Source organism: Anser anser (assembly GCF_964211835.1).
Source record: "Anser anser genome assembly, chromosome: 5".
Taxonomy (NCBI): domain Eukaryota; kingdom Metazoa; phylum Chordata; class Aves; order Anseriformes; family Anatidae; genus Anser; species Anser anser.
The window spans coordinates 56413395-56440445 of NC_139725.1; the positions used below are offsets into that span (position 1 = coordinate 56413395).

At 37.3% G+C, this 27051-nt stretch overlaps 1 protein-coding gene across 16 annotated transcripts in view; it reads left to right on the forward strand.

Annotated features, from left to right (window-relative positions):
- The window catches only part of MARK3 (microtubule affinity regulating kinase 3), a 66043-nt gene extending 40381 nt beyond the window's left edge, over positions 1-25662 (forward strand). For 3 of the 16 annotated variants that reach the window (XM_083837316.1, XM_083837325.1, XM_083837327.1), the window contains 8 exons: positions 710-863; positions 2639-2856; positions 7597-7700; positions 12349-12513; positions 13231-13488; positions 15891-15917; positions 20923-20967; positions 23182-25662. In XM_083837316.1, the coding sequence (XP_083693442.1) occupies positions 710-863; positions 2639-2856; positions 7597-7700; positions 12349-12513; positions 13231-13488; positions 15891-15917; positions 20923-20967; positions 23182-23527 (1317 nt within the window). In that variant the 3' untranslated portion in view covers positions 23528-25662. The remainder of the gene's footprint in view (positions 1-709; positions 864-2638; positions 2857-7596; positions 7701-12348; positions 12514-13230; positions 13489-15890; positions 15918-20922; positions 20968-23181) is intronic. The other 13 variants (XM_083837329.1, XM_083837331.1, XM_083837318.1 and 10 more) reach the window with 7 other exon arrangements.
- Positions 25663-27051: the final 1389 nt, after the last annotated feature.

The window sequence follows — 27051 nt, forward strand, 5'->3', positions numbered from 1 at the left end:
TAACTATAGGCATAAAATTCCTGCAATGCACACAAGTCCAGTACAGTGGAAATCACTTTATTCTGATCATCAGTGTCAACTGAACTGTCCAAATGATGTTGTGTGTGTTCTCAGCATGAGCTGATTCAGTAAACACTTGTCTTTAGGCTCCCAAGAACTGTTCTGCTTGGTGAGCAGGTATTCCTCTTAAGGATTGTATGACAGTTACTATATTCTCTAGTCTATGAGCTCAAGCGTAAATGTGCTAGTTACAAATATTTTAAGAGAACTGAAGAATAGGACTGATCACCCTAAAAACATTCTTGCATTGTAGATTACTTTTCCATGTGATGCTGAGAGGGCTAGGCATCAGTAAATTGCTCTTGGTTCCTCTGCTGGAGGAGTTGGTATGGTAGCTTGCTACTGAGTGTATCCTCTCTTCCTGTTAAAATCTTACAGAACTGAGGAGAGAGGATGGGAGGTATAAAGATTGGTTTTCTGTATCTGACCGTCCTTTCAGGAGCTTCAAATTCTGCTGTGCTTCACATAAAGCTTCAAATAAGACTGTTACAAAGAATTTAAGAGAATTTGGAGTTGGCTTAGTGAGGCACTGATGCTCGGGCTCCTAAGCAACTTCATGCTATCACAAAATTTCTTACATAGTAGAGGCATGTTGGTGGATGTTTAATCTGTTTTGTCTGAACTCCTTGTTTTAATATTTGTATTGTAGTTGGATGCAAGTGATTCAAGCTCCAGCAGCAATCTTTCACTTGCCAAAGTTAGGCCAAGTAGTGATCTAAATAATAGCACTGGACAATCTCCTCATCACAAAGTTCAGAGAAGCATATCTTCTAGCCAGAAGCAGCGGCGGTACAGCGATCACGGTGAGCGATTCTCATTTTTGGTGTTGTGGCATATGGTGACTGCTGGTCATGGTTGGTTTCTGAAATTGTCTCAGTCCCCCGAAGGTAAGGAGAAGGATGACAGTGTAGTTCACAGCACAGTGATTAAATAATTTATTGAATAACTAATATTTTTTAAAATCAGTTTTGTTAGAAAGCCTTCCAAAATAGCTTCTAGAGGAATGCTGAATATGTCAACTTAATTTTCTGTTTTGCCTTGTGTCTTCCCTTGCATTCCTGACCATTCTGGGAGCCTTGTTACACAAACTGAAGAGAATCTTGCAACAGCCTTTTTAATGAAAAGCTCAGCACTCCTCCCCCATACGCTTGTATGTCTGTTCAGCTTTTGTTTTTTGTTGACACTAGTAGGTCAGCTTGCATATAAAACTTGTAGAAATGCCAGTTTGCCAATATTTCTTGTATCCTGTTTCCTGAGGATAGCATCATTTGATTGTCCTGCAAAAATTAAATTTCTAAAGATCCGTGACTCAGACAAACTTAGAATGCTTCTGCTTTGTGAGTGTGCAAGACTGTGCTTAGGGTTTTCTAAATATCTTAAACATCTTCCTGCCTAGACACTACCTCATAAAAAGAGTCTCTGTTTGGTCTACTTGTAAATAACCCTAGTGCATTCAGAGGTTGCTTTTCTTGGGGAGTCTCTTGGGATGACAGTTACTGTGTTTTGTGATACTGTCTTTTATTTTTACATATATGTAATGTATGTGTGTGTACACATACATACATGTTCTTCATTAGCTGTTATTGAAAATACTAACTAGAAGGTTAATGCATCTTGATGTATCCTCTTCTGAGGAAATGCAATTGGGAAAACAGAAGAAAACAAAATCCTGACATCCGCACAGGCTTTTTTTCCTAGTATCTAGGAACCTATTTATGCAAGTGGGAGTTTGGGGCTGTTGAATGGCTGCATCACTCTCAGGTGTGTCAGAACAGTTTTCTGCTCCTCCCAGTTGCTCCTGCCATGCCTGGGGAGGTTTGTAGCAAACTGAAGCCATTTCTGGGCTGTTGTAAAAATGCCGCATGGAGGCCATTAGTACTGCTGGTGGTACAGGGCTGCATCTCCAGGTACATGTCTCAAAAATCCATTTTTATCAGATGTTAGCTTGTGTGTGCCAGGTTTGTGCTAGCGAAGGGTCATCAGATTTGAATGAGTCAATTACTTGTTAAGTGTCTTTAAGGTGACTCTTCAGTGTTGTTTTTTTTTACCAAGCTAAAACAGTGTCAATACTCAAACACCAAAAGACTCCATAAAATTCTTAATTCTTCCATTGAAATCAAATAATATCTTCACCTAATAAATTCAAATAGTTGTTTGTTATGGCCCTTCCTGCCTTTAGCACACTGAACAGAAGTGTTTCATATCTTTGAATTGTAATATAAGGGAAGGCCTTGCTAGAGGTGACTGAATTTTAAATTTGTCAGATTTTATCTAAAATTAAAAAAAAAAAAAATGTGGGAAGGAAGGGGGAAAAACTTGCTTCAGGTTCCCCTTCAAAGAGCAAAGGCGAACATTAAGATACAATTGTTTAATTTCTTTTTCTTTTCACAGTATTTTACTGTCTTCTAAAATGTGTATATTTAATAATTTAAAGAATAACTTTTTTCAGTGTTGATTCCCAGTGTTTATCATTTTGATCCTTACATGTGTGTGAATAAATTTCCATAGTAGGGAAAAATATCAACTGGACTTTTGAGAAGAAAAATCCATTTTCTGTTTCTTTTGTTTGATTTTTAAGCTGGACCATCCATCCCCCCAGTAGTGGCATATCCCAAAAGAAGCCAGACTAGCACTACAGACAGTGACCTCAAAGAGGAAGGAATTCAATCAAGAAAATCTAGCAGTAGTGCTGTTGCTGGAAGAGGAATTGCACCAGCTAGCCCAATGCTTGGAAATGCCAGCAATCCAAATAAGGCTGATATTCCTGAACGTAAGAAAGGTTCGGCTGTTCCTAGTGTAAGTAGAAGCACTTATTTATCAAAACCATTAAACACTTATTTTGAAGGGGGGGAAGTGCTAAACCTGCGATTTATCAGTGGTGTTGGCTTTACTTTTCATCTAATGTAAATGTTGGTATCTCATACTCTTCATAGTCTTGCCTTTTTCTTCCCTCATCAGTCAGCTACGCAAGTTATCTGTTAATATTCCTGAAGTAGTTAGTAGGTGTATTAGTAATTAGCACTAGCAGCTGTTAGTGAGCAGTAGTAGTTTGCTTATTAAAATAAAAACAAAACCACAAACATTTAAATAAAAAAAAAAGGAGGAAAAGAAATTTAACCAGGCTGTCTCCTGAAACTTAGTATGCGTTATATTATTTTTGATATCCCCAATTACTCTTTTGTGGCCTTTTGTACAGAAGAATGAAGTCCCTGTTTGTATTATCTTATTTCTTAGTTTCATATGTTTAAGGAGCCAGTTCATCTTTGTTCTCAAACAGGCTGTTCCAACTCATAGTTACGTATATAGGGATTTTCAAATAGATGTGGCTCTAAAAACTTCAAAGGGTGTCTTTCAACCTTTGCTTAAAAGCACAGTGTCTGACTTTATCCTTATGGGCTTTCCTCTATCACCAAACAACAACAACAAAAACCACACTAAGATGCATAACTAATGAATTTACAGGGTCAAGTATTAGGTGGAAGGGAAAAATCTGGAAAATCCTTGTTCAGTTTGGCTTTAACTTGTATACTTTGTGGTGCCTCTCCACGTGGCAAAGTTGGAAATGTGTTTTCATATAATAACTCTTGAGTTCTGTAACTTTTAGTTTCTAAAACTTTGAGATTTTTGTATTGGAAGATTTTCTTCTTTTCAGAAGTAACTTCCCAGTCCTTTATTCAATTCACTATGGAGTGATTTTCTAAGCTGTTATCCCACAAAGGTGTCTTATTTGGTCATATACTCAGCATCATTAGTTACAACAAAGGAGAACAGAACTTTGTGAGCTCAGAGATTTTTTGACAGTATGAAGTGATAGAAATGAAGTAAGATTTTCTTGTTTTACTTCATTTTGGCTGCATATTGTCAATTGGATCAGTGGCTGAAAGTGACTTGGCTGGAGGATTTCAGTCAAAGATTCCTTAGGAAGACATGTCTTCTACTGCATCAGCTCTTTATAAATGTGAACGAGAGCTCATGATTTGGGTGGATCTTCTGATTTTTCTGGTCCCCTGCCCTTCTTGGTTTTTGATCAGTCCAGAAACTGTTCAGATTCTGTTTCTTCTTACGTGGCAGTTTTAGGCTATCAAGTCCCCAAATGGTAGAATTTTCAAACTGGACCTCGCTCAGTATTATCTGATGCCTTAATCAAGAGCTTTGCCTCACAGTTGCAATATGTTTTACATTTAGCCTCTATTTAGCATATTTTGATCTGCTCTGTTACAGTACTCCCAAATCATGGGGATTTATTCTAGTTGTTTTATTTCCAATTTCATACTACTGTAATGGAAGCAAAATTTGAGCTCACAACAACGGGATACTTACCTCTTCTGATTCTGTGCGCAGCTCTGATCTTTTACGAGCAGTACTACAAAGTGAACAAAACTGAACATGTAGCCAGACTTTTGATGTCACTTGGTGGTTAAAATTGTCTCTATTTATAGCTCTTCATGTCACTATGCAAGCACCTTTTTACTTTTTTTTTCCTTCTTTCCCCCTCCTCTGTTAGGGATTAGTCTTTTCCTTACTGCCTTGTGGGGATGGAGGGGAGCACTGATTTTTTTACACAATTTCTAAAACTGATTAGAGAGTTCTGTTTCTTATAATATTAGTATGAATCTAGAAGGAAGAAGGGTGTTAGAGCTACCATATTGTCCTGATGTAGAAAAAAAGGTATTCTGAGGTGGAGAGAGGTGGTGTTCTTACTAAGCATTTATGTCCTAAAATCAGTAATATGATCAGAAAATCACTGAAGAGACAGCAAAATACCATGTTTAAAAGTAATTACTACTTTGACAGATACTGCAAAAGTAGTAGAACTGGTCTGCACTAGAGCTTCGTGTTCTCTTTTGAATTGTTAGGACCTTTAGCCAGTTGCGTGCTACTCATTTAACAACAAAGCTTACAAGCATGCACTTAAGGATAAGAATTATGCTTGTAGAGCTGATAACTAAGTCTGGTATTGGAGTTTGAGACTCCAAGCTGTACTTCTGAAGATGAAAGAGCATGTGAACTCTTGCAAACTAAATAGTTCTGCAAGCTGAACAAATGTGTGTGAAAGAGCTTCAGGTTTACTCGGCAAATAACAAGTTAATAATGAAGTCCTGCTGCAGAGGATGCATAGTTAGCAGCAACTAATAATTCCTTGTTTATTACTCTCAGCTTCAGGTTTTTCCTCAGTGCTTGTAATAAGGCTGTCCCAGAACTCTTAGCGTAGAAAAATGGAGAGAAAGAATGGATGGCATGTTTGGAAAATGATTTGGGCCAAAAACCATAGTAGTGCTCTTAAGTACGTAGATTGATTCGTTGTTTTAAGTCAGAAGCTGATTCTTTGAAAATTTTTCATCAGTCCTCATCTTGCTGTCTCCTAATGTGAAAATCGCCCGCCTAAACAGTAAGCATAAAACTTACTCTAGGAAGAGAGGAGGACTTTGTACCACAAATTCATCCTTTATGCTGTGATGGGACTTTGTATATGTGCTCAGAAGTCTTAAAATGCACCTTTGCACTGTCATCACCTCCTGAAAAGAAGGCACCCAATGCCATGAGGATGAACTTAGCTCAATTCTGTCTTGTCATTCCATCAGTGTGTGTGATGCTGTTGACACCAGTTTCAGGCGTCCTGTTCTGTGCACCTGTGCAAGTTAGTCATGTCCAGAGATCAGTAATCTACAGACTGGCTGAACAAAAAAAAAAAAAAGTCACAGCTGAAGAGCTGCCTAAATCAAATCATGAAAGGTTGTACTCTAAAAAGTGTAAAGGCTCCTATACCTAAAGACTGTATTCTTGCTAAAACTGAAATTTGAAAGCTTGAAATGCCTAGATCTCCTATCATAACCTCTGAAATCTGAGCCAGACAACAAAAACTATTCTGATACTTCTGTCTTAGAACACAGGCAAAGACTAGAAAAAGAGCTGGGTAAGTGCTCAGTTCTGCTAATCTAAAATATTCTTTATGCTCTTAGTACTTTTTAATGCCAGGAGATTGCGCAGTTCACTTTTTCATTTCTGTTTGTACGTTCATGTAAAGACATTTAACAAGTTGTCTGTCTTTTAAATAGACGAGATGACTTCATTCCTAAATCCGCAACTTAGGAATTGCGCTACTTGAGACTCACTGACTGTATAGTCAATATTTTGCCTTAAGGCAGCAAAAGCTGTGTGTATAGAAGGCACAGGAGGAGCATTTTCTTGTTGTCAAGAATATTCCACTTAACAGTTTTATTTCAGGTTTGGAAACAAAAAAGGTTTGGGTACCCTCCTTCTGTGCTTGAACTACCTTTTCCCTTTTTTTATCCTTCCTCCCACGATGCTGTAATGTAACCAGTTTGTGACATGTTTTCTTAATGCTATTTTTAAAGTCCATTGAATTTTCCTTGCCTATCATAGCAGTAATTCTTCAAAGAACTCCAAAAGGTTAGTTGAGCATGAAGTCCCCTGCCTGACTCTTAGTGGCCATCCTTACTCAACATGTGCTTATCCAGGTGCTGACCAGTCATTCCCTTAAGCTAGCCTCCAAGATGTTCCCCAGCAGTGATGTTTAAAGTTAATATCCTATTTTGCTTCCTGCTTTGCCCCGTGATCCTTTTCTTTAAAGAAAATTTCTAAAGGTTTTTTCTACTTTCCAACCATATGCAGTTTATTGTGTTATGTTCTTGGGGTGGGGAAAAAATATACGGCTTGCCAGCTTTTACTTCCTCTACAACCTGGGGGTGCATGTTTATCTGGACCACCATACTTTCCCTACAGTAATTGCATCTAACATTTTATAATTCTGTTATCTGTGAATTACCTAGCTTCTCAGTCGTTCCTGGAAAATTGACCGCCAACTTGGGCATATCTCCACCCTCTTTCTCTGTAAAGACAGAGGCAAAGTAATTCTATTTCTTTTTTCCCCTATAAAATAAGGTCTGTAGCTTAAATTCCCCTGGTTCTCTTGTCCTCAATGTCTTATGCTCGTATTTACATGTATATTTTTATAATGTCTTATTAAAATTCTCTGCTATTTGTCTCTTTAATTTGACTTACTCTTCCTTGTTTTTCAAAACTTGTCGAGTGTTCTATAGTATTTTAATATTTAAAAGTCTGTGTTTACTTTCCCACTGAATTTTACCATATCTGTTTCTTAAGCCTTCACTTTTGCTATCTTGTTTAAGGATATGATCATAACTTAAAGGGAAATTCCACAATCTACAAGTGGTTAAAGTATTTCAAAAATAGGCTATAAAGAAAGACTCTCTCAGGTGAATGATGTACATGCTGAGAATTTGTAATTCAGAACATTGGTAATTAAAAACTTTAAGCTATACTAATTTTGAGCCATCAACATGAAATACAAGAACAACTTGATTTCTTTTTTTTTATTGCATTATTCTTTAAAAATACTGGAAGGTGTTCATATATTAACTAGTTATTGAATTATTGCAAGTTTTATAACTGTGTAGAAGTAGCATGAAGTAAAACAGCCTTAAATTATATGTAGTCTTAACACTAGAAAAGCCTTTTTGCAGGGAGTAACAAGCCTATGTTTTTTAATTGTAGAATAATACTGCCCCTGGAGCAATGACACGGCGCAACACATATGTTTGTAGTGAAAGAACCACTGCTGATAGGCATTCAGTGATACAAAATGGCAAGGAGAACAGGTATATGAAATGTCTTCATATGGTGTACGTCCCTTGTCTTCACTTTTCCAAAATATTGTAATGCCTAATTTAAAAATCAATAATATTCTAGAGTAATTCCTAAAGGTGAGTACAGATCTTTGGTTATGGATCACCTGTAAGTATGTTTGTTGTTTTTTTTTCTATGCTTAATTCATGCAGTCTTTATACACAGAATGAAGATCCTAATGCTTGGTTAAATACATCTCATATTTGTACAGCCATCATCTTAAGTGAGTGATTAACTCCTGTGGTCAAACAACATAAACTTGCAGAAGAGGCTTATTTAGTATCAAGCTACAAAGTATATCTCTGCTGGGCCATTCTGTTTTTACGTTTCACTCTAAACTGTGCTTGCAGTTGTGATTATTTGGAAGTTATTTTTTTTAAAGCGAAGATGAAATAGTGATAGGCCATTATCTTGAACTGTTAACGTTCAGTAGTGATATTCTTGGAGTCTAATTGCTTCCCAGTATTTACAGAACTCATCTTGAGAAGGAAAGCATTGATGTCTCCATATTCTGAGTGGAAACAGAGAGGAACAATATGTTTACTGTTACTTTATTGAAAGCCTGACTGGAGCATGCAGTGAAACTGGAGTCATCTAACTCAAGTGTTAGCACCACAGCCACCACTAGTGCCATCCTTTCCTGCGTACCAAGGACTGAGGGGAGCTGCAGAATGTAGATATTACAGTGAACATAGACATTATCTGTAGAGTAACGCTTGTGGAGAATACCACCAAATTTCCTGGGTGGCAGAAGTGTTTTAAGTTACAGCCAACTATTCTTCACAGAATTTTTGCTAGTGTCAAAAGCTGGTAACAATTGAGTAGTTGACTGTTGCCAGGAGAGCACTAACATAGCTAGTACTTAACAAAAATGCTTAAGCGTGGAGGAGTGTATAACTTCTCCTCTATTCTCCAGAGTTTTCCCTGCCCCTTCCTAATTTTAGGATATATAATAAAATGTGGGAAGAAAATACTTTTTTTCTTCTAGCATATATTGAATTTGGTGAAAGATTTGCAATTTTTTGCACATATTTTTTTTCTCTTTCTTTCGAAAGCATATTAGGAAGAGTGATGAAGTTGTGATGTTGAATGGAAAGTTTGTCCCTTGTTTGACCTCTGGAGCCTAGGGTAAAGAACATGATTTTGACCCTCTCTCTTCCTCCTAGCTTTGAAGAGTGCCAAAAGTCTTAGCTGGCCAGCTGGGCCCACAGTCAACTGTCTTGTGAAGTACAGCACAGCTATTTGGTACTGTCTCTTAGTGTGTCTGTCTCAGACTTCATTGGTTAGTCCTTGTTAATGTTACCAAGTTTGTTTAGATTGAAGTTAACCATCCTTTATTTTATTTGAAATGTTAATAGCTTTTTTCTTTCCCAACGCATTTTGAAAATGAATCTTTGTCCAGAATAGTTTTGATCAGATTTGATTACTTGATTTCTTGGTTTGTTAATAACATTTTTGTTCATCAACTAATATCTTTGCAATATCTTGACAATTTCTTTATTATATTCCTTCCAAGTTATTATTTACTAGGAATGCTTGAGAATCAGGTATGCTCTTAATTTAGGAATAACGTCATACTGCTAAGGAGTTGTTTTTTGGAGTTGTTTTTTTCCCCAGCCTTGACTTTCTCAGCAAACTACTGTCTCTCTAGTTTGTCATATAATGGTTTGAAGCTCAGAATTTACATTGTGTACTTGGCAACTGTGTTCTATTTTAGTTCCATAATTGGTTATCCTTATGTAACTTACCTTTTATTGTCAATACAATAAATGGTATCAAAACATCATTTGCTCATCCTGCAAACTCTACCTCTGTTTGGATCACTTAAAATGTTCGAGCATTTATATTTTGGCTATCAGGAAAAAAATTTACAGCTTTTATCTCATGTTTTTGCTTACTACTTTCTTGACTCTTTATAGAGGGTTAAAGAAGATAAGGAGACTGTATTGCTAATTGTTTTAGAGTTGGAGACTTCTCATTGTCTGAAATGCTTCAATGTTAAACTGCACGTTCATTTTGGCACAGTTTCAGAGTTCTTGTAGAGGTTTGCAGAATTAAATCTGAATGAATCTGAATTAAATCTGAATTTTGTTGCTGTAACTGGGCAAAGGCTTGACTGATCGCATGAAATGCAGACCTTTAATGCAGGTTAAGCAAACATGCCTATTGATGGGACTGGCTCTTCAGAATGAATTCTGCCTTTCTTCAGGTGTGTTTTTGTAATATCAATATTTTTCTCTCAACTTGGTAAAGAGTAACTTTAGAAACTTGTAATTTTTTTTCTCTGTGAAGCAAGATCTGAAGTAGATTCTAGGCTTAGTAAAAATCCAAGGTCTTGTTAAAATTGCTTTCTGTGCTTTTGAAATGTCTGTTGGTAGCAAATGTTAAAGGCAGGAGTAATTACTTTAAATGGTTTGTTGCAGATTGGATTTTTGATTTTCTGTAGCTAGATGCTAACAGTGACCCAATTAAAACTTGGGAGACGCTTTAAAAGGCAGGATGCACAGACTTAGTCTCCAGTCTTTCTGTAGAAAAGGTAAAATGTTGTTCTGTTTTTATTTTACACACTGAATTCTGAGAAGGCACTGGTTTTGGAGGTATGGAAACTTTCAAGAATCGGTAGTCAGTCAGTGGAGCTGATGTTCAAGAAAGCAATCTTGAAGACCCCATGCCAGACTGATAGAAAAGGGTTTTTAATTTCACATCCCTACTTCAACACATTGTGTGGCCAACACAGGTATTCTGCTGGAGATGACTCTTGGCTCTCCTCCAAAGCCTAAGCATTAATTAATGCACTTGGGGACTCATTAAATGCTCTTCATAATGATAGGCAATTGCTTTAAATCATTTGTAACACAAATGATTTACAACAGCCTCAGATTTCAATAAGCCTTGGTGCTAATTGATGAATTTTAGCTTCCTGTTTCTACATTCCTGGCTGGTAATCCAAGGAAGTTGATCTCCAGCAAAGCTTCAGAGAAAGAACTTTCATAATTTAGTATGTGCTCTGGTACCTTATTGATACCTTTAGTTACCACATCGTTGGAGGTAGATGACTAAAGGTGTCTAAGGCGAAGTAAAACCTGTGTCTAATGTGTTGTAAATCTAGATTCTTTCTCTTTTGTCCTTTGCAACAGACTGGTAGGAAAGGAGCTATAATTGTGAAATGCTTGAGTGGCTAGTGACCAGATATCTGAGGATTACTTCACTTTGGGGTGTTGTTTTTGGGATGAATGTTCATTTCCTTGGAATTTCTTAATACCTTGCTACAATGTAGAAGCTGGATAATTTTGCAAACCTGGTTTTAGCGGTGATTGTAGCTGGCATCTTGCTGGATTCAGCAGTGTAAAGAGATGCAGGCATGACTCACATGAAGTTGTTGTGTTTTAACTTCTTCAGGACCTACAAAAGGGAGCACATTTTGTTAACTATTTTAGCAAGGAGTTCTGATGTCTGAATTCTGGGGTATTTTCTACTAGTAATTTGAGAGCTAGGTCCAAGAAATGGGTCAGCTGATAATCGTAGCTGAACTAGCATTCTCCTCTCCAAAGCCTGATGGATCAGAATGGCAACGACAGGACTTGAATATGAGTATGTATAGCCATGAAGGAACTTGTAAGTGAACATACAGTGTTATGAAATGCACTGACAATTATTGATTTCTTAACCTCAAACAACATTTTGGAGTTATAACTGACTTACTCTTAAAGCAAACTTAAGATGTATGATGTATCATGTGGCCTCTCAGGTTTCTCCCATCCCCTTTATTACTAGATAATATGAAGGCTGCAAAGAGTGTTTTGGCGCAAAGTAAGAAAAACATTTGATATTTCTATTTTACCATATTATAAAGCTGACAGATTACTGGCCAGCACTGTAGACCTTCCTTCAAATCCTGAACTTTAACTTGAAGAATTCAGGGTTCATAGCCAACCAATGAGATGCTCTTCAACAGTCGTACCTTCTCCTTCAGAGAACAACAAGAGCTACTCGTTTCTTCCTATACGTGCAGGTTGATTAATAGTAGCTTTTTTGTTTGGACATCTCTGGACTTGTTAAATGTCATGATACTGTTCTTGGTTGTGCCCATGAAGTGTCTGAGTTGTTAGATGTAGGTCCCGATGCGAATGCTTGTCCGACTTGCATTGATTTCTCTAAACATGGATACTTTCTGGAAGCAGATTATTTCACTGCAGTAATGGAGCTATCTTTGGTCAATTTTGGAAAGTGCATTCATTGTTGTGTTTTTTTAATGCATTTCTTTAATGTTGAGACTGATACAAATTACATTAGTACTTTATACTTGTGCATGAGCTCAGAGCAGTGGTTATTCAGGTTCTGTACATTTCCCCAGCTAAGGAGGGTGGCACTGCTAACTAATGCTATTGATACGAGAATTATCACTTCACAGATGTCAAGTGCTATACGTAGTAAGGATGCTTTCTGAGAGGAGCTTAGAGTAGTTACTGCTGTTTACATATAAGATGGCCAATGGAGTTCATGTTCTTTCACAAACTGGTTAATAGAAGGAAAAGTTTGCTTTTTTTTCTATGCAGTAGCTTGTTGTTGGTCCATCACGCTCTTCTTTCTGCCTCTGCCTGAACCCAAACCCCCTCACAGCCTGACAGAAATGTTCGCTTACGCAGCTAGCCCTGCTTCAGTTTGTACTACATCCTTCTCCAGTGTTCGGCTGCGACATCAGAAGTCGATGTCCATGTCAGCCTCTGTGCACACGAAGATGATGTTGCCTCCAATAGACAATGGCGCAGATAACTTCAGGCCTATGTAAGAACCTGAAATCGTTGTGAAACTAACTTATACCCACTGCTTCTTAACTTTGTGCTGTGGAATTTTAGTTCTAGAGTGTTCTAGTATATATTGCCCACAAGATGTGTGTTTCCTCATTTCCAGTCTTGTTACATTTGTCTTGTGGTGTGTCAGGCTGTCTGTGACATAATCCTGCAATAATGAACGTTAATTTTTTTTTAGCGGTAGGAGTATTGGACATTCCCTATTGTCAAAGTTTGTTGGGAGACTGTAATCTGTGTATTCTGAAGGACTTCACTACTTGGAACCGTTCGCATGTAGAGAATTTTCCGTAGGATATTTTCAAATTAGCAAGTTTTTCAAAGATGGATAGAGTGTGGAGGGAGAGGTACTAAAGTTATGCATTGCTTCTCTTTCCTGGAAGGAAACTTTACTCACCTGTTCTTTTATCAGTCTTCTCAGTGAAACACTGTATGCCTAGTTTATCTGGTCTTTTCCAGGATACTTGTGTTGCATTTTTCTGCCTATGTAGGTTTCTGTTTCGACAGCCTTTTAATCCTAACTTACAAATTTTGATTCCATACAGTGCTGTAATAGTGTTGATATTTCCAACCCTGGCCTATAAGAAAGTGTCTGCTTATGCTTTACTGTAGAACTTAGTGTTTTGTGTTTCCTGCAAAACTGTTATGCTTCCGTAAAGAAGTTCTAGCGTTGTCTTTTTGTTTTCTGCTCTAGCACTATTCCCGATCAAAGAACTCCCGTTGCTTCAACTCACAGCATAAGCAGTGCAACCACACCTGACCGTATTCGTTTCCCCAGAGGAACGGCTAGTCGGAGCACTTTCCACGGCCAGCTCAGAGAGCGTCGCACTGCTACCTACAACGGACCCCCGGCCTCCCCCAGTCTGTCCCACGAAGCGACGCCGCTCTCTCAGACTCGAACCAGGGGTTCCACTAATCTATTTAGCAAACTAACTTCGAAACTAACAAGAAGGTAAGTCATTTAGAGCAGTGATGCTGTCCAGGAATGTTTTCTTTTTGTCAGATAGTAGAAATTACCAAGTAGTTCATTAGATTGTTTTGCCCACATTCCCTGGTCAACAGCTTAGCCGTATATCTGCAACTTAAAATGCACCTGCCTATGTTTTTTTCAGTTCTTTTTAGTTACAGAAAGCCATTTAGTTTTATACCAGTTGATTCGATTGCTAAAATCTGAGACAGCTTGGTCTGTGCTGATTATTCTGGGCTCATAGTCATCACGTCTGGGGTACAAATGTTGCTGGGATGAAATACTGCAGCTCAATTCAAAAGCTGCTCACTCTGTCCGTATGGTCTTTCAGTAGAATGTATAAACTAGGATCCCAGTCTTGATATTTAATGTGATAGAAGCTCAGGCTGTTTCTCCCATCCTCAGGTTATTGATGGTTCCTCACGGGTAGAAATAGCACAGGTGAAAGGATAGGGGCAAGAGACAACAATTCCTTCTGGCAGCAGCACTAGCGTAGGTCATCTTAAAGTAATGGCAGTACTACAGTTTCTATCTAGGCAGCAGTCTGGTCAGGCCTTGAAAGATTTAATCCTATTTTGACATTTAGTTCATGTGCAGATTCTGGTTTTGGTGTGAAGATGTGTTGGGCTAGCCAAGGCTTGGCTTAAGCAGCTGCTTATTCCTGATAGTTTTTATTCTAATTGGATTCTTGGTTTCAAATCTGTATGATTTCATTAGTTCCCACAAACACTAAAATAGTCGGGGTGAGACTACAAGGGGGGAAAAAACACCTATTTTCCTTACATATTTATAACCTGTGGGTTCGTATATCACATACATATATCACTCAGATATCCACAATTTGTGTTTGCAGAAGTTTCTTTATCTTTGTTTTAAGATAATCTCCATACTTTTGTACCCTCCTCATCATGTGAAACTTTTTGAAATACATCATTCTGATCCTGGTATGCTTGCATTTATTTTAGGCTTATCATATTGGCATCAAGCCATTTCCCTCCTGTACATTCTGTGACTGTACATTGCCTCTCCCCCCAGCATCGTCTTTCTAGTCTCCCATTTCTACAAAATAATATTAAGCCAAACTCCCAATTTTTCACAACTGGCTGATTTCAATTTAGGGAATTAATTTATTTTAAAAAAAAAAAGGCAAGGGGAAGTTCGAGTTCTGTGAAAAATTAAAACAGGACAGCCTAGCACTTTGGTAAATGTTTTATGCTACTCAGCATTCTCAGCAAGCGCTTCTCTGGGAAATAATGCACTGTAGGAAGTTACTTTTTTTTTCTCTTTAGAGATAAAAGATGAAATTCATTTTTTTTCTACAAAGCCTTATGCTTTTTGTCAAGTGAAGTCTTAATCAGATGCATCCTTTTGGCACATCTTTCCCTCTATACTTTTGTTTGTAATACCCTTACTTAATTTTCCATCTGACATTCCAAATGTGGACACTCAAACTGTGAACATGCAAGCTTTTTACTTGTGCTGCTGGAACACAGTATTTATCATTCAGTGTGACGCACTTGTTTAGACAGCAGTCAAACTTCTATCGTTACTTCTGATTTTCAACTTCTGCAGTGCAGTGTGGTTTGCTTTAAAAAGTTTTTCCCCCAGTACTTTTGCAATAGTTTAAATTCCATCTGGACTTGATTAAATAACCATGCAATTATAACACAATAGCACTGCTACAGATGGTTAAGTTTGCATTTGGAGGACCTCTTGCAGTTGGTGCTCTGTTATAGTAGGTACAATGTACTCGGGAAATGGACAGTCCCATCAAAGTATACACAGTTACATTTCTTCTCTTAAATTAAAAACAAACAAAACAAAAAAACATTATTTGATTCTAGTTTCCTCTATGGGTGATCAAAATCATTCTGCTTATTAACTACGTAGTTCTGGTGTAGGCAACAGTTACAGCTTCTCTCACTAAATTAGCTAAGTATTTAAGGCAGTTTTTAGCACAACATGGATGACAGTGTTAGGAAGGAAGGAAGAAATCTAACTTTGAAGGTACTCAAGGTCTAATAGTAGTTGGAATTACTGATTTTACTTTCTGTACGAATTAAGTGAGGAAAATCCAAACAAGTTTTTCTGTGACCTTGCACATTTTTAGTTTTAAGGGATTTTGAAACCAGTACGTATGTTAACATATAATAACTACTGGTGATGTATTTCCTAGAAAAAATAAGTTTGGAAGTATTCATGCTAAAAAAAAAAAAGTTCAAAGTCTTCAGACCTTAAATCATGTGCCTAATTTTGGAATGTATTGAAGTGTAATTTCAGTGTGCGTTTAAATAAGGTCTTTTTGCATGCTTCACTCTAAATGGATTTTTTAATTTATTTTGTACAAAACTTTTTGTTAATTATTATTTTGGCTTAATTTCTTTTAGAAACATGTCATTCAGGTTTATCAAAAGGTAGGATTTATTTATATTTAAAAAAAGCGGCTCCTGCAATTAACAACAGATTTGGCTTTCTAGCCTTGGTTTTCTGAAAACTAAACTTTCTGCTGAAAACTAAATACTTTCTTTCTTGAGAGGAAAGCATAGAATAAATCCATTAACTCATGATGATTTCTAAGAATCTGTGGCACCTGTATAACAAGATGCTAAGCATGCCTTGTGAATTCTTCTTTCTTTGATAGAGTTGGTAGTACCAAAGTAATTCTGTTCTTCGTACTAATACACTTAGCATGCTTATGTTTGAAAAATGAGGTGTTTGATAACAATGATGAAAATATAAACAAAACATAATGTTACAAGCAAATAAAGGTAAGTAATGCTAAACTTACATTCTCTGTTTTATGGTATTAAAAAAAAGTCATTGTGAAGCATTGTCTGTAGTTGATACAGTAGAAAGCAAACTGAACATGGCTGTGAATCTAACAAAAAACATGGCTGTGAATTGTTTTATATGGAAGATTGAAGATCAAATAACTTTTAAAATGGGATGCATTTGCTGAAGTGAATTGCAGCTGAAGTACAAGTAGAGCACTTCAGTTACAAGCAAAGTATAATGTTTATACTAATGTATTAACAAAAAGAAAAAGCTGAGAAGTGTAATTCACATTTCAAGCCCAAAGGATTGAATTTAGCCTTACAATTTGGGAATGCTATATCTTTTTAATCCATTATGAAGCATTAAAGTTGGTTATACAATTTTGATCTGCATGTGGATTTTCCAGCAGAATCTTCATTATGTATCAGCAATATTCAGTTATGTTGAATCATTCCTTGGAGCTCCTTAAAGGATGATGCTTCCAATTTCCAAATATTGATCAAAAACAGGTAATCAGTGCCAAAAAAGTAATCTGTTTATCTTTCAAACTGTAAGGCTTTGTACTACTCATTTGAAATTAGTCAGACCATTTCAAGGAAGCATTTAGTATTAGGAAGACCTGAGATACGTTAATAGCTGCTTAAATTTGGGTTTATTCTGTTCATAGTCTAAAGGTACTCCCCCTGGCTAAACAAGTAAATCTCATTCCACTTTAATAATTATCAGGGCACTTCCAAAAATGACAATGTTTAGAACTGATGTTGGTTGGGTTGGCTGGCACTGTCACAGCTAGCTTGAGAAAAGGAACATGCATGAACTGACAGTTAAGGAAAGGAAAGATCCAACACAGTATAGAGATGAAACTGAGCAGAGGCAATAGTTCTAACCCATCACGCATAAAGAGCTACAGGGCACATACCACTTGGTAAAAGGGAGCTTTTGTCTCTGTAGTTGCATTCATTTTAAAACAAAGTATTGTGATCTGCGAAACCGCCACAACTGGATGTGTGTAAGTTTGCTATTCTGTTGCTCTGAAGAAATATGAAAAATGCTAAAATGAAAAATGTTCAGATTTAAACTGGAACGCTACTCTTCAACTTTGAGATTTAAAAAAGAACAGTAACTTCTAATTATTTTTAAAAAAATCTTTAGTTGGCCAGAAATTTTAGGCTATAGTGGAAATACATTCAATGGAAGCTGCAGCAGCTGTCTTTTCAATAAGAGATTTGCAGAGTCTTATACCACCTACACAGAACCAGACTGTGCTTTTTAAATTCTGTTTTACATGTGCATTGTATCCCTCTGCACCTGATGCTGTTTGTAGGTACAAAATTAAATTGAAAATGTTATTTGTTAGCATTTTTTTCCTCTTTCATATGCTATGAATCTCACCTAAACTCACTATCTTTGATACTGCAAGAACTACTGTAACCCACATGTGTACAGTACTGCAGCATCATTCCTGAGGAGCTGAATAAAAGTAGATATATAGTCATTCCTTCTTAAACAACTGAGTCCTACTAGTGTACCTGCTACACAGAGCTACTATATACATATACATGTGTGTATATATCCATATATGTGTGTATATACATATGTGTATATATATTTGTATACGTGTGTGTATATATGTATGTGTATATATACATATATAAAACCTTGTACTATGCACTGTGCTTGCCAATATGCATATTGTGGAAAGCTAACTTTTTTTCTGACAGCAAAAATCACTTTCTGTGTTCTAGATTTTACCGCAGCATCTTTTGTCCATTTCCGTAAATTAGCGTGATTTTAATCTTGCCCTTTTTGCTGTTTTTCTATATCATTTTAGACAGTTCTCTTTTATGTTTAGTTGGATTTTTAACAAAGAGCATACAAAGATGTAAAGAACAGAAAACACAGCATAACTCAGGATAGATATATGGAAACATTCTTATTTTTGAAAGCCTTTCAGAAACTCTATAGCAAAAAAATAATAATTTAAAAATAAAGGAGTGTTACAGGCATTGCCTGACAAATGAGAACGTAACTTTTCTATATATTTGTTCCATTCTCAAGACGAAGGAGCATCTTGGTCCATAAAATTAATTTATGTAACAATACAAGCAAAACCAGAAAATTTACAACGTAACACAGCAACTTGTGGTTTCTACAGAAGTGACAATTGTGTTAGCAGTGAGGAGCCCTAAGGGCTGCATCTGAGCTGCAGACCCACCAAAACAATACTGGCAGCACAGGAAGTTAATGTTCCCAAGGCATGAGTGCTGTGCTGTAACCATTTCCTTCGTGAAGGAGGGAACATCTACAGAGATGGGCACCGCTCTCTGGCTGGTGTTTCATATTTGAGAGTGAGTGTCACCGAGTACAAGTGCCTGGTGCTAAATGAGTGGAACACTGAGGCACGGAAAAACTTAATAAAGTAAGATTTTTCAAAAAGGTTCCCATGAAATAGTGTTATTATTTAAAGGTGGCATGTGTTTTTTAACTAATGATCTTTCTTTAATTCAGACTACAGTGTTTCAGAACCTGAACCATTCAACCTAAAAACGTCTGAGAACATAACTTCCTCAATCTTTACTGGACAGGTGCCAGTAACAGTAAGGCTATTTGTCATTGGGAATTCTGGTTATCATCCCATTTTCTACAACCTTTGGCAAGTTTAAAATCAAAATAAATTGAAGTAAAATGATCTGTAAATGCTTGCAGCTCTTAAAGATATTGCCTCCACTTTGTAGGAACACAATGTCACTTTAAAGTTCAAGTACTCTTAATTTCTCTGTCGTGCAGTGTCATGCACACTTGTTTGCTTTCCCTAGTAAAAAGAGCCTCTCTTTCCAGTATCTGGAAGGTGTGGTGGATTTGTTCAGTTGATACAAATAATAATTCTTTCCCTGCCAACCTTCTCCTAATACAGTCTTACAAAATTCTTGTAAAAGATGAGTTTGTGGATTGTACGTGCAGACCTAATCAATCTTTTTGTTACATTCTCTGGTATCCACCATAGCAGAGTAGCACATGATCTTAATATGCATACCTAAATGATCATCAGTGCTATTGATGTTTTAAACTCTTAACATGGGTTTCAGAAATCAGACAGAAGTACTGGCTGCAGTCAAGTAAATAAGGAAATTGGGAAGGCTGCAGCCTTTGAGTCGGTCATCCTTCTGTGTTACTGCGGGGAACAACTGGAAGTTTCCCCCTTTAAGAAGGTTGAATTTTAACACTTGAATATAAAAATGTGATGAAAATGACTGCCAATAAAGCACATTTGGAAGTGCTAGATTTATTTGGGGACTCGTCAGTTGTTTTCTTCTCACCATCTTCCTTATGTATCCCTTTTGCATGTAACAGCATTTTATTAGTCAATGGAAAACGTTTCCTAGCAGAGGAACCAGCATCTTACCCTGTGCTGTGCAGTACCTCACAGAATAGGGTTCTGGCTGGATGTTCTTGTGATGAGCAACATGATGAGTGACCTAGCTTTTCTTTTTTTTTCTTTTTTTTTTTTAACCTATATTTATATTGCAGTATGGATTTTGAACTCCATCTCCTGCACAGCAAATGTTGTCACTGCGTTCTGCAGTGCACTCTTGCAGTGTCTGCTCCATTGCAACAAGACTGTACAGAGCAAGAGTGCTCTTTCCACTGATCTTAAAGGCCTGTTTCCTCACCACAACACCTTAAAAGGAAGAAAATGAGGAAATTAAGCCTTGTGACACCTCACGCAACCTAATACAAATATGATGTGCATCAAAAAATAAGCTTGTTGTCCTACATTCTTGTCCCTAGATGCCTGATAGCCAAAGTGTTTTAATATATTTACTTTACTGGGTGAAGCCCTGTACTAACTCGGAGTAGCATCGATAAGAGTTTTATAAAGATGGCTTCCCTACAAGCAGAATTAACACTGAGATGTAGAGACATTGTACTGCAATAATAGGAACGTAGAGGAAGATGATGATTTTCCCCGTAATTCTCTGTGATAACTGGGTAGTGGTATGTTAGTGATCAGCAACTTTAAGCAGTACAAAAAGAAAGCTTAGGCTTTCTTTTGGATGTAGAAGATGCATCAGCATGGGAATTAATAGCTATCACAGCATGAGAAATCTCAGATTTACCTCTAAACTTCTGTTAAAATATATATGTATGTTGTTCTTTTGTTTTAAACGGTATGGTATTGTTTAAACATCTAATACTTTGGTATTTGGTGTGTGTGCAAGCATCGTGATTTTTTTTTTTAAATAAATAGCTTAATGATTAGGAGCTATGTATCATTTAGCAGGAATTTATTAAATGATAAAGTAATTTTAATATGTTGCAATTTTAGTTTAATGTTTTATACTTTTAGTTATTCAGCTTTTTTAATGAGTTTTACCACGTTTTTATGTAAGCATACAATGTGAAATGTAGCTAAGGGTCTTTTTAAAAACTGTAGTTAATAGGCTTTGTTTCACTTTGGCAAGATGCTATGTTCTGAATTTGTTCTAATCTAGTAAGTTCATTACATCTTTGTTGCTTTGTATTTTAACACAACTTTGGTATGATTACAGTGTCTTTGAGCAACTATTCAGATATTGTATATTGTAGTGTAAGATTTGTCTTCTCTTTCCCACTTCCTTTTGCTTCTGCATTCTTTTCAATGAGGCTCCCAACTGAATATGAGAGGAACGGGAGATTTGAGGGCTCAAGGTGAGGGTAAAATTTTTGTTTAAAATGTTACTTAGGTGAGTTTGAACCTTTCTCCCCTTGATTATGTGGCACAGTGGCTTCAGGCAGCAGCTTTTGTTTTGTTTAAGGCTTTGAAACTAAACAAAGAAGCATTTTTGTCTGCGAAACAGCTATTAAAGCATTGACTGGCTTGTTTCTAAACTTTCATCTTTCATGTTGCCTTTTCCCTTGTGTTTTTTTTGCATTTTAGTATTTATAATTTGCTGTTGTCTTGTAGATCTGTAGGTAAATGGTGTCTAGTGAGACTGCAGATGTGTGGGATAACCGCTGAAGGACATTAAAATATATTTTTCATTTCCAAAATCACAAATGGCTGAGCTATTTTTCATGTTAAACTCTTCCTCAAATCTTCATATCAAAAAACACTAGAAATCAACAGATTTGTGTTCATTCCACCGTTTTCAAGTAGAAAAGGCTTTCTGAAATATAATGAGCATTGAATAAAAGTTGGCGTTCCTCCCTCTATCCCTTTTGCCAGTTCTTGCAGCTTTATTAAATTAAAACCTTAAAAGAAAATACTCTTTAATTTGCTTGCTGATGTTTGTAACATCTGGCAAACCACATAGCTGGATTTGACAGCATAATCCTATGATTCTCACAGTTACTGAAAGTCTTTCTAATAGAATGTAAAATTATGAAATGTGTTATCTTTGTGATAGATTTATTTTGTTCTGACTTTGCTATTGCTTTTTGTGTAACTTTTTCATAGTTGTTTGCTTAATGCTGGGAGAAGGAAGGGATCATGTAACCAAAAATTCATTGCCAAATATTTTAAGAAAGAGTTTGACTTAATAATTGTAAACTGAACTTTGAAGTTCAACATGAGGCCTAAACTGCATGGTGTAGGGTCAGTTAGGTTATGTGTTTTCAGAAAATACTAAAGCATCATTGTCAGTATATTAAAATCTCTTGCCCTGGGAACAAGTAAATTTGAAGAGATGACTGACAGCATGTAGACATTCCTAAAGTAAATCTGTCATTTTTTATCCTAAAGGTCCAAATGTAGCTCCTTACTCTTTAGCTGCACAACCACTGATTTTAATGAAAGTGGAAGGATCATTATGAACTAGAAATTTCTGGAACGTTTCTTTTTCATTATCCTGAATAACCTTATTTCTCCTTACCAAGGGAAAAGATTAAAAAAAAAAGGCAGATTTGGGAGATTCAGCCTCAATATTTTGTGTTTTCTTAAAACTGCAGCAGTAATAGGAAAGTAGGAACCCTTTTACCTAGGTTCTTTGCTAACAATGTCAAGATGTTTAATAGTGACTTCCAACTTTCCCTCCTGCATTTCAAACTCCAAGGTGCTTAGTTGCGTGACTTCTAGCAGTGAAAGACTTCGTCACTTTATTACCAATAACTAATGTAGGTAAACAAATCACTGACAAATTTAAAGACAGAGTATCTCCACCCTGTTGAAAGTAACCCCAGTATCCTACAATACAGTGGTTCTTCAGCGAACCTCTCAAACGCCTATCTGTGAAAATAGTGATTTCAGAGTGAAACCCATGTAGCCCAGAACTGGGTGGCAAGTGTTGGGCCTGGGTCAACAGGCAGGTGACCCGGCACAGGGCCCCGAGCTCCATTTTCCTTCCTGCTGGTTGCCTCTGCGGAGGCACGCCATGGCCCTTCCAGCCCTTGGTCCCCAGCCTCCTGCACAGGAGGAGATGCTTGTTGCCGTTGTGTTTGTGTGGGTACTTCCCATGGCCCAGCACTCCTGTGGGGCGGGCTGGGCGCCATTTTGTCACAATATTTTGTCACACATCACCAAGCAGCTGTTTGAAGTTCCAGAAACTTCTAGAACCAAGCTGATGCCAGGTGCCCCAGGCCACATGGCCCAAGAATAGGGCTTTGAGCAGCACCCAGCTTAAAACTGAATCGTAGGTGATGTGTGTAGTTTTACCACAGTAAGGTAACTTCCCTCATGCTCCTGACTCCAATGACTTCCAGTTGTTTCACAAGTCAAACCTAACCTTTGTTTCAGTCCCAAACGCTAATGCTTTATCTTCACTGTGTGTTTGTGTAGCTGTGAGGAAAACGGGGCGCTGCTCACAGCCAGAGCCCCTAGACACTGCTTTTGTACAAGTAGTGTGTGTTGAGTGTGAGTTTGCTTCACTAACACAGAACTTGGAGGAAGTCTCTTGCCCTGCTAACTAATAAATTGCTGTCTTTCAGCCGCAATGTAGCTGTGGATCAGAAGGATGAAAACAAGGAAGCCAAGCCTCGCTCGCTGCGTTTTACGTGGAGCATGAAAACCACCAGCTCCATGGATCCCAATGACATGATGAGGGAAATCCGAAAGGTCCTGGATGCCAATAATTGTGACTATGAACAGAGAGAGCGTTTCTTGCTTTTCTGCGTCCATGGAGATGGGCATGCGGAAAACCTTGTACAGTGGGAGATGGAGGTGTGTAAACTGCCAAGACTGTCCCTGAATGGAGTTCGCTTTAAGCGGATATCGGGAACATCCATAGCTTTTAAAAACATTGCTTCCAAAATTGCCAATGAGTTAAAGCTGTAACAAGAAAAATAGTTAAGTTGTAAATTAGTTAGCAAGTGTTTTTGAGAATTCCAATGGAAATGTATAGAATAACATTTAGGCAATAACTTCTGCATCCTTCTGAATAGTGATATTAAAAAAAAAGCTGCTGAGCTGGGAGGGAGAGTTGGACTTTTTTATAAGTGCACTACAGCATTAAAGTTGCCTACTATGTAAAATATTACCCCTTCTGCTTTATTTCCATTGCTCCTAAGTCTTTGACAACAAATTGAAACACAGAATATATTCATTTAAATATGCCTCCTGTTTGTGTGGACGTGTGAATGTACAGTATGTGTGTATAATATATAAAGTATTATATGTAAACAATTCATTTACAACATCGAGCTGTACCAGTACCTCTTTTTGGGCTAATTTTGGTGCTAAAAATTGAAATGGCCAAGGAGGAAACACTTGAGTTAATATTTAAAATAACTGAAGAGATAACCAGTAAACGCAGGTTTACAGTTCACTGCTGTGTTAAGGAAAAAAAAAAAGTGTGTGAAGGGTTTGGATTTACGGTTGTGAACATTATTAGTCCTGTTTTCTAAGTAGAGCTCATGAGATTATTAAAAGTTCACTTTTACTGAGTAAGTCTTGCATTATATTTTGCCCACCTATTTATTATTTAAGTCTGAATCAAAATTTTAAAATGTAGTTGATTTGTGCATTAAAATTTGGGTAAATGCTTCCATTCCTCTGCTTCTGCTAAACTACTAAAATTGTATCTTTGTCCTTTTGGTTTATGAGTATTGATTGCAGCTAAGAGCCTTTCTCCGTTGCTCCACAGTTCCTCTGCAGAACGATGCAGTGCGCTAAACATTGACTAGTGACTTTTTCTTTCAGACCAAGTTCTCCACGTTAGACTAGGTCAGGCTGATACAAAGCACAAAAGGACTCTCAAACAACCACCATGTTTTGATGCAAGTCACCACGTCCGAGTCAGTGCCGTTCTGAGGTATTGCTGCAGGTGCGGCAGTACTTTGCTTTCTGGGTGTCTGCAGTATTGAAACCCAAAAGTGGGAATCTAATTTTGCTACTGATCTCCTCCGTTGTAACATCCAGCGTACTAAACTACAGCCATAGGCAGCAGCAGTTGAAACTTTCCTTGCAGCTCTCTTCCAGCGTGCTTCCACTTGGCTCTGGTTGTATTGCTTTTGATGGCTTTATGCCAGCTGTGTCTAGATTCTGCTGAGGAGTCCGTTGTCACTTTTGTGACTTACAGTGTGGAAACCTACCCCGATGAACTCTGATGGCCAACTAGCTTTCTGTAGGACACGAAGCTACTATCGGATGGTCCCCACTTCTTAACCATCACTGTGGTGAGCTGGATTTGATTTTTGCAGACTAGAATCAAGAGATTTCTTCAGGCTTTGTTTCCTAGTGATAATCAATTTATTTCATGAAGGACTTCTGTAGATAATATCCCGCATTATCTACTTGACTTTTTGTATTGATGTTTTATGGCTATATTTCAGTGAGGCACTTAAGCATGTACTTCACATGTGCTTTAAACTGGAGCCGAAATTTGCATTTTAAATTTGCAGTGAGCTAATAGTTATTCATAGTACACAGTTCAGATTTGACACGAGGTGAAAATGCAAACCCCTTAATATTTTGCAAGTTAGTTCTTGTGACCTGTAGTCTGTGAAGGCAGCAGACTTCCCCCCTCTTTCCCTAAGCATTGATATTGATTATGCTAGTTTAAAGGGTAATCATAGTTGTTAAATGTAGTAAATATTCCTGAATTTGCATTTTATTCTCTGTATATTCTGTATCCTGCCATGGCTTTAGAACTCCAGGTGTTCAGTTGGAGTTCAGTTGGCTTTCAGTGCTCTGCCCGTGCCTGTGCTGCTCGGTATGGTTTTTGCCATGAAAACTCCATTTTGTAATAGCAATAAGACATTTCAGGGCAGTCATTGTACTTTCTCAGGTGAAGAGTCACCTATCGTTTCACTTCCTACATTTTAAGCACTCCTCCAAATGTATTTTTTTCACCTGGCAGTGCACTTTGTTGTCTGAACTGAAAAAGTATTCTGATAAATGATGTAAATCTGTATTTGATGGAAGTTCCAAAAGGTTTCATATTAAATGTTTTCTGAAATACTCCATTCCTACTTCACCTGTTAAGTATGTAATTGTTTCTAAAAAGTGCACCAGTATCATACTTTGGATATTTAAAGTTTGTACTTAAGTATTTTTCTTAAGGTGTTTTCGAAAGGTTCTTTCAGAGTAAATCTGTATTTAAGGTATTAAAAAAAAATGACTTAATATGATCAGAAACAGTTTTCAACAGATTCCTTCCCAAATACCTTGTAAAATTACCAAGTTGCAAGAATATACCCTTGTTTCTTTATCATACTGCACGCTTACTGTTCAAGCCTCTAGGAGCTGCCCGGAAAGGAAACTGCTTCCTTCAGATCTGCAAACTTCTTCAAATCTTCAGCTTCTTCCAAGAATGCAGGCCTTTTTGTTTATTCATCTGCTTTGAGGATCAGTGTAGGTCTATCAGTGCTGCTGATGATACAGCTTTGCAGCACTACAGCTGTTTTCTCTCTGCATAAGAGATGAGTTTTAAAATTAATCGGTGGCCAGCACGTGGTAAGGATGTAGCAGTGGGTCTAGGCATTTTAAGATGCATGTCTAGCAGCCCAAAAGTGTTTTTTTGTAATAACATGACTGGTGTCCTGGAATGTGGTCTGAATGTAGTGTTGGGGTGAGGGGAGGGCTTATAATGAGCTTGTGAATGAAGTTTTGCATGGCTAAAACCCACGTCATCTGATTCTGAAGATGTCTCTTGGTTAATCGGTAGAGAAAAATGTCTTCAGAGTTATGGGAGAGGCTGACTGCTTTAAATGAAAGTGTTTTTTATAGATATGTACATGGAAAAACTGAACACTGAAGAGGAATAAATAGGTTCAGATAAACTTTTCCTCATATAAATTCTGTCTATACTTAGGCTTTTTAAAATGCCTTGGTTTATTTTACTTGTCATGGAATAGACATAAGACAAGGTTTAAGGTCTTGGACCATGCTGAGAAACAGGGAGAGGTAGTTCAAAGGAACGGCTAGTGCTGCTGATCTAGGGGGTAGGTTAAGGAAACAGCTAGTGCTGCTGGTCTAAGTGCATTGCACATGACTTTTATTCAAGCTACAGCATCTGGTCCAATCTTTGTAGATTGAAAGGTTTTACTAGAGATTTGGGCAAGGTTCATATTTTTTCTCTTGCATTATGGTCAAGTTTCGAGATCAAATATAGTAAGATATTGGATCACAGATTTTTTAATTGTAATATTTTCTGTCAAAATAATCTAGATTTAAATATAAAATAAAATCAGGACCTAAAATTAATATCACATCTTTGTTACAGAAATAAAGCCAGAAGTTCGGGCCTTCCAGTCATACGGGAAGATTGCAGCAGATCTGGAGTTTAAATACAGATCTCCCCACTTCAGTTATAAGCTCAAATGTACGGGGACCTATTGGGATAACATGTAGAGGCTTTA